Below are 8,720 nucleotides of genomic sequence, written 5' to 3'. Positions count from 1 at the left end.
GGAGAATGTACGCTCAGGAATACGGAAAGTCTTTGACGTTTCGAGCTACGCTCTTCAACAGAAAGAATATGGAGACAAGGAGAAAAACACGGAGAAAAAAATTGAATAGTGTTCAGTCAACAGTCAATCATAATATATATATCCGTTATCTTTTACTTGTTTCAGTCATTAGTTACTTTATCCAGATTACAAGTTCAGGTTTATACCTGTAATTATTGGGGCCCTGCCTAAATACCAATCTTGAGAAATTGGGCTTCTCAAAACCAGAAAGGAAAAAGCTAATTTGAAGACTAGAGATCCAATCCATCATTGGAACTGTAAAAATCTATAAAACTTTCCAGAAGTTTATCATTTAAATATATATAAGCATGTCTAGATATGCAAATATATGCATGAGGATACAGACATAAAACATAGAAATCTGCACCTACATACATACATACATGCATGCATGCATGCATGCATACATACATGCATGCATGCATACATACATACATACAAAAATACCCTGTTGTTGATGTTGAAATTCCAGTGAAAGAGCCTTGGATCTTGGCTAGAAACCAGTTTTTATTTCTATTGGCAAGAAATCTTGAAATAAACTGAATAATGACATACATACATACATACATCAAAGTTTATCATAACAGATTTTCTGTCTTTTTAATCTTTAGTGTGAGAACACTAGATGGAAGAATCTATGGAATATTAATTTAAATAAGTTGGCGAGCTGGCAGAAATGTTAGCACACCCGGTGAAATGCTTAGTGGTATTTCATCTGTCTTTATGTTCTGAGTTCAAATTCCACCCAGGTCGACTTTGCCCTTCATCCTTTTGGGGTCAATAAATTAAGTAGCAGTTGCATACTGGGTCGATCTAATTAACTGGCTCCCTCCCAAAAAAATTTTGGACCTTATGCCTAGAGTGAAAAAGAATTTCAATTTAAATGTTTTGTGGAGTTTAGATTACATTTCTTTGATGTTTTGAATTCAAGTCTTGCCAAGGTAGTCTTTGCCTTTTCTTTTTTAAGAGTCAATAGAAATGAGTATGAGTCAAGTATTGAGATCAATCAAGTTAACTCTGTCTTCTCCCAAATTTATTGTAATGTGCTTAAGTTATTAGAAATTACTCTCTTTGTGTGCTTTTTACCCCAACTATATCAACTTGTTCTGATTCTGTTCTAGAACAAATAAAATCTCACTTGCATCGGTTTTTAAACATGAGATCAAAGCCACAGATTTTAGGGAGAAAAGATAGTTGGTTATATCAATCCCAGGATTTAATTTAATATTTTAGAAACCTAAAACAGGTGAAAAACTAAGTGAACCCTGGTGGAATTTGAAATAAGAATGTAGAAGGTTGCATGTTCAAATCACGTCGAGGACATCATTTTATAGTGGCTGTTGTTGGCTGTTCAAGTGCATGTTATTAAATGGAAAAACAATTAGTATGAATCACCATAAAACATTTTGTGTTTAAATATATTATTTATTCTGTGTTCACCTTTTGTGGTGGAAATATGTAGTATGATACAAAAACATGTGTTCACCTACAAAGAAAGTTTTGATTTTTGCTTTTGCACTGAAGGAAGTAACATATAATATTTATATTACAGTTTGTATGCATGTGTGTAATGAGAACAGTCATTTTGAGAATGTGCATGTGATAAAATATCTTCATTTATGAACCATATATCTTGTGTCAAGGTGACTAGACATGAGTCGCGCATGGGAGATTGCGCATGAAGCTGTAGAGAAGACATATGTCTTTTACCAAAGCCTAGCAGGAACTAAGGTCATTTCTATAATGTAGCTCAGAATGAGGCTACTGTATCAAAGCTAGGCTAGTGTATCAAAGTGAGGCTAGATGCCTCATTGATATATTTGTCTGCTGTCGGTCAACTTGTGTACAATAAGTAACTAAATACTTCAAGAATTTTTGTCCAAGTTTCTAACAATTTAGCCAATCTGCTGTCCTTAAAAAAAAAAAACAGAAATATTTACTCAAAAAGTATTACCACTAAATTTTGTGAAAGCATGGCATTTTAAATTCATACTGTGGCCAATTATCAATTTCAGATTTTTCTGGTCGTAACTGTGAAAAGAATATTGATCACTGTAAGGTGGATAGTTGCAAAAATAATGGAACCTGCCAGAATCTATACAGTACCTTCAGATGCCTGTGTCCTTCATGGAATCAGTATACTGGAGATTTGTAAGTGGTTTTATTTTATTATATAATTACTTAGTCACGAGGAAGAAAGCAGTGTTCGTGACTTTTTACAGGGCTTTTGAGACTGGTAGGAAGGAGAGAAAATGGTATCCTCAAACTATATATATACATATATAATAAATTATAATAATATTAGGGACAAAATCCAAAATTACAGGTAAAAACTCAATTAAAATAAATTAGATACCAGTTGCATACTGGTGTCGATCTAATTGACTGGCCCCTCCCCAAAAACTTCGGGCCTTATGCCTAGAGTAGAAAAGATTCAGTTTATACTGTGTCAAATGTAATGCTTGTTTATGAACATTATTTTGAGTTAATCATGCCTTATCTTATAGCTTTGAGATTTCAATGATGTAGTTGTTTTATTTTTAGAGTTATATTATATGGTAGGTGTGAGAAGCTTGATTTAGCTGTTTTGAACATAAAACAATTTAAAGGATAAAAGGGTAGTGTAATCCTTGGGTAGGATCTGCATGACATAGTGTGCGATAAGGCTAGAACACAGAATTACAGACACAATCTCTCTGATGAACTTTCATGTTTCTCTTGGTAGCAGGAATATTTAGTAATCACAAAACACCTAGAAATTGAACCCAACTCAGTGGATTTGATGCAAAAGATCAAATTACCCGAATGTGATTTACTCAAATTTTACCGATGCCATCAAAATTTTAACCATTCAAAAATTCTGGTGGAACAGAATTAAATCTTTGATGTGCTTTTTCTGACCAAGAGCATTGGCTATATATTTCCTGCATTTCAACCACTAATGAGTAGAAAGTAGAGCAGACAGCTGATAGCAGCAGAGAACTGTCTGTGGCACCAAATGGTTAACAACAATGGTTAACACCATGGTGATGGTGGCAGCAACACACCTTAACCAGCTAACTCTATGAAACACACAACTATTTTATACCTGATCCAACATCACATATGAAGTTTGAACTTTTTTACTTGTGTAAACATCTTTTCCTTGCTGTTTGTAGTAACAATAATATTAATTTGTTAATGATAAACAAATATTTTTGCATTTAAAACCTCATTAGAATTTGTATTCATTTGATCTGTATCAACTCAATACTGAATTGTAATGCTATTCACACACCATCAGAAACATATTATCACTAAATTTCTCTTTAATTTTTACCTGTAAGAATTGGGTTGAAATGAAGTTATGATAGAAGATACTTAACTAGGACCTCATGATTGTGAAATGATACCTACATACATACCTACATATATAAACACACACACAAGCCTACATACACAAACATGCACACACACACACAAAATCCTTGTTCAAGACTGACAATAATTTAAATGCTTTGCAACTATAAAATCTGTCTAATTTCAGTTGTAATGAAACCACAAATCCCTGTAGTTCATTGCCATGTCACAACAATGCTACATGTATTCTTGATGGCAAAAATTTCTATTGTGAATGTCCTGCAGGGTATACTGGAGAACTCTGCAATATTGATATTGGTAAGGTTCATTAATTTAAATTTTTCTCAAGTTACATTAATTAATTACTTTATAATTTTCTTGTGTGTTTAAAAGGAAAATAAAAATGTGAATATGATTTATTTAGCTGGAAGAGATATGGTAATGAAATGGCCAAGTGGATCATATATTGGATTTATACTAAATTAGTGATGAGATTAATGTAAGGATTAGGTGTGGGTATTAAAATGAGTGACAAATTAAGCCTACCAAGTTGCTGTGCTGTAGAATTGAACCCTCAATCCCATGATTGCAAAATGAAGTTCTTAACAAGATGGTCACATCAGCACTTGTACATCATGTTCTGGAGACAATTATAAATATAATAACTCAGTACTTTAAGAAATTAAAAATGTAGAGTATTATATTTCCATGCCATTTGAGAAATAAACTTGTTTGATATATGTAGTTCAAATTTACAGAAAACAAAAGACAAAGACAGGAGAGGCAACATCAAGCAGGTATATTAGTTTGATGCCTAGGAAGAATGGTATAGTCTTTGATGTTTTAAGTCTATGCTCTTTGACAGAAAGTGATTAGTTGAAAGAAAATGAAGAACAAAAAAAACGGAGAAAGAAGAAATGTGTAGGGATTAACATTTTAAAATGATGAAATGTTTAACCCTTAGGAGATGACAGTCAATCTATCAGCTGAAAATTTGAATGGTGAAGAAGATTGTATTAGTTCACTCAATTTCTTACAAGAATATATATAGTTTTATGTATGTAAAGTAATTACTTAATTTTTTTATGATTAAAAAAAAAAAATTAAGCGCATGCCCTCTGTAGGGCTTGCAAAAAGGGCTCCATCTTCTTGGCACTAGAACTCCAAATGAGGCCCCATCTTCAAAGAGTTAATAATAACTGGGCAGGGAATTTGGTTACAACTTAAAACTATGTGGTCAATACAGGCAATGAATATTTAACAATTCAGTGGAATTTCTTTGTAAAATGACTGAGAAATAGTACTTCTGGTATGCTACATACAGAGGAATAGCTAGCACTGGGAGAGCCAATGAAATGAAGTGCATAAACTGCTCTGAAAACTTGATAAATGAAAGAGATAAGTTTCTGTTATGTTGGCAACATAATTAGGACAGGTAGGTGGATACATTGACAAGATATCTTTATCTTTTACTTGTTTCAGTCATTGGGCTGCAGTGATACTGGGTCACACTCACTGGAGTGTGGTCATGGTGGATTTAGTCAAACAAATTGACCCTAGAACTTATTATTTTTTTAAAGTCTGGTAATTATTCTATTAGTCTGTTTTGCAGAACCACCAAGTTACAGGGAAGCAGAGATGTAAATAAACCGACATCAGCTGTCAAGTGTCATCAGAAAGATTCATGCACACACACACACACACACACACATGATGGACTTCTATGCAGTATCCATTTACCACGTTCACTCACAATGTATTGGTTGGCCTGTGGTTATTGTAGAAGACACATGGTTGAGATATTGTACAGTGACACTGAACCTGTAATCATGTGATTACAAAGCAAGCTACTTAACCACACAGCCATGCTTGTATAATTAGAATAAAGAAGAGGTAGAAGTTCAAAAAGCTACTATTTCTGATGGAAAGAAAAAATAATCAAGGTCCTCACCCCATCAAAAGTCAGATTTGTATTGTATTTGGAAGAAGTATGTTATATAGTAATGAGATCATTGTTTAACGTCTATTTTCCATGCTGGTATGGGTTGAATGGTTTGACAAGAGCTGGCCTGCCAGAGAGCTGTCCAGGTTCCAACTGTCTGTTTTGGCATGGTTTCTATGGTTGGATGCCCTTCTAGATGCCGACCGCTTTACAAAGTGTGCTAGGTACCCTTTACATAGGTGCTCTTACAAAGTACTGGCACAAGTACAGTTGACATGGCATCACCATGAGTGTGTTTTATGTGGCACCAACATGAATGAATTTTATGAGCATTAAACAGAAAATATTGACAGTGGTTAGGTAGTATGAACTGTTGGATATGCAACACATTTATATTGCAAGCAGATTGCAGGTTAACTGAGAAAATAGCTATGTTCTTCCGTTTCTCGAGGATAAAGAATATATTGTAAATGAAAGGTGTTGATCAGACAATTCATTAAAAAAATATCTGTTACCAGTGAAGATTATAATCTTTCATTTCATAATAAAGCAAAAGTGAAATTGTGTAGATAATACTTATTCAAGTTTGATATTAATGTTGTCTTTTAGATGAATGTCAATCCAGTCCATGTTTGAATAATGGTACCTGTACAGATTTACTAGACATGTTTAACTGCAGTTGTCAATCAGGATTCTCAGGAAGATTCTGTGAATTGTATGGTGACCCATGTAGTCTTGTTAACTGTACAAACTCAAAATGTATTCCAGACTTCTCCACAAACAATGCTATGTGTGTATGTTATCCAAATTTCTACAAAGGTTGGTTAAAATTTTGACTTTTAACTGTTTAACCCTTTAGCATTCAGATTATTCTGTCAAATGTAATGCTTATTTATTAACATTGTTTTAAATTTATCATGTATTATTTTGTAGCTTTGAGATTTTGATGAAGTAACTTAAGTTTTAGACTGACATTGTAGGGTAGGTTTCAGAAGCCAGATCTGGCTTGTTTGAAAATAAAATGGGTAGAATATTTTGGCTAAATATGGCCAGTTTAATCACTAAATGGTTTATATTTTTTAAGAATATCTTACATATTTGTTTTAAATCTCTCTATATTTTATTAAACAATTTCAAAACCTGTATATTTTCAGTCATTTTAAAAATCTCATTTTTTCCACAATTATTTTTAAAACGTCTCTACATTTTCCTAATTATTGTAAAAGCCTATATATTTTCTCTCTGTTATTAAAAAATAAAACTATATTTCTCCAATAATTTTAAAAACTTGTATTTTCCAAACCATTTAAAAAAAATTAGTTTGGTTTCCTAACCATTTTAGATATCCATATACATTTTCAAATGTTTAAAATAACTACTTTTCCTCAATAATCAAAAAAATTCCAGTACATTTTTTCCAAAATTAAAAAAAATACTGTATTTTGTTGTAATAATTTTAAAAACTTCTCAGATTATTCTAAAATTTTTATACTTTCCAAATCATTTTTAAAAATCTGTAATTTTATAATCATTTTAAGCATTTATTTATTGCTCAATGCTTTTAAATATCTGTCTGAGCTCCAATCATTTTCAAATCTGTATATTTTTTCCTTTAATTTAAATATTTGGTGATATTTTTTATTAGAGCCTTCAACTGTGGTAGCTGTTGTGCTGAGATGAGTTTGTGCTACTTTAGTATGTAGTCTACATTGTGAAAAGATCTGATCTGGATTTGGGTTAGGGTTATGGTGTGGAGCAGGGGTTCTCAACTAGGGTCCATATAAGATTTTGGTGAGCTTATGGATGCAATATAGTAAATTGGGTGTCCATGGTAATTTTTCAGGGACCATGAAAAAAATTTCACTTCAGACATTAAATTGATTATATGTCCACAAAACACAAAATATTAAGAAATTTTTACACAAGTCCTAATAATATTCAATTATAAAAATATGAAAGGATTTTTTAAGCAGCAAATGGTTATGGGGATCCACACAAGTAGAATGTGAATCAAAGGGGTCTGTAGACAAAAAATTGGTTGAGAACCCCTAGTGTAGAGGTAAGGGTTAAGGTTTAAGATTAGGGTTAGAAGTAAGGTGTAGAATTAGGGTTAGGGTTTAGGGTAAGGGTTAGCATTTAGTGTAAGGTTAGGGTTTAGAGTTAGGGTCATGGTTAGAGTTTAGGATATAGTTTAGTGTTTAGTGTAAGGTTAGGGTTTAGAGTAAGGTTAGGGTTAGATTTAGGGTAAGGTTTGGGTTCAGGTTAAGGGTTAGGGTTAGATTGCACACTAAAGCATAAAAGACCCAGTAGATTGCACCCTAAAGTGACACAGATGAGTTTCTGTCTCTTCTCTCCCATTTTCCAAATTTCTTAGAGTGACATCACTTCTATAGATGGATAACTTCCTTCACCTATACATCTCACTGTCTATCAATAATACAAAAAAAGTCATTATACTAATAAATCTGCCAAAGTAATTCCTTTCAGCTAATTTTTTTTAAACAGATAATAATGGACTATGTGTTCCTGTAAATTCTTGCACTGAAAATAACAGTACTATTTCATGTCAGTGCCCTCCAGGACATGATAAGTCCCTTTGCCAATATAATTCTAAAGCCTGTGGCAATCTCACTTGTCAAAATGGAACTGTATGTCAAGAAGACAAAGGTATATACCAATGTGTCTCTAATTCCAATCAAACTAAAGGTAAATAATGTTTCAGTAATTCATTTAACATGTGTTTGTATGAGTGTGTGTATGTTAGTGAGTATTTATATGTGTGTATGTATGTATGTATGTAAAATGGTTAATTGGCAGACTCATAAGAGCATTGGGTAACACATGCTGCACTGTTTATTTTAGGTCTCTGTGCCTTGTGTTCAAATGCAGCAGAAGTCAAATTTGCTTTCTATATTTTTATGGTCAATAAAAACATACCAGATGAATGCTGACATAGTTCTTTCTTTTTCTCTTTCACTATTCTCCCCTCTATCACCCTCTGGTCCTCCATCTCTCTCTCTCTCATGCTGACACATCCTGGATGTTTTTCTGGGTCAGAGGTGGGAGGGCTGAGAGGGTGCCCATGTCTGCTTGCCACCTAAAAATAATTAGTTAAAACATTTAAATGCTGTCTACTGAGTCATTCATTGTCTATTCTGATTGGCCACGACACTTATATAATGCGTATGTGTGCATGTGAGCATGTACATTTATGTTTGTGTGTGCACGTATGCATTTGTGTGTGCATGCATGTTTGTGTGTGTTTATGTGTGTGATGGTTTTGTATTTAAAATTTCTTTCTGATAGGAAAGCAAAACTGATCTTAACCTAGAAACAAAGCTTCTTCATTGGAAACTCAAGATATTTTGTTAGTTGAATA

The 8,720-nt window shown here is 33.0% G+C and overlaps 1 protein-coding gene across 3 annotated transcripts in view; it reads left to right on the top strand.

The window, feature by feature from the left end:
* Positions 1 to 8,720, top strand: part of LOC106881248 (uncharacterized) — a 276,422-nt gene that overhangs the window by 177,400 nt on the left and 90,302 nt on the right. For all 3 annotated transcript variants that reach the window (XR_008264114.1, XM_052967796.1, XM_052967797.1), the window contains exons 31-34: positions 2,076 to 2,211; positions 3,587 to 3,717; positions 5,951 to 6,160; positions 7,847 to 8,047. Coding sequence is in view for 2 of the 3 variants with exons in the window: in XM_052967796.1 (XP_052823756.1) it covers positions 2,076 to 2,211; positions 3,587 to 3,717; positions 5,951 to 6,160; positions 7,847 to 8,047 (678 nt within the window). In the remaining variant the exon portion in view is untranslated. The remainder of the gene's footprint in view (positions 1 to 2,075; positions 2,212 to 3,586; positions 3,718 to 5,950; positions 6,161 to 7,846; positions 8,048 to 8,720) is intronic.

This window comes from Octopus bimaculoides, chromosome 5 (genome assembly GCF_001194135.2).
Source record: "Octopus bimaculoides isolate UCB-OBI-ISO-001 chromosome 5, ASM119413v2, whole genome shotgun sequence".
NCBI lineage: Eukaryota > Metazoa > Mollusca > Cephalopoda > Octopoda > Octopodidae > Octopus > Octopus bimaculoides.
Note: the sequence above shows the minus strand (reverse complement) of the source record. Positions and strands in the feature narration are given on the sequence as shown.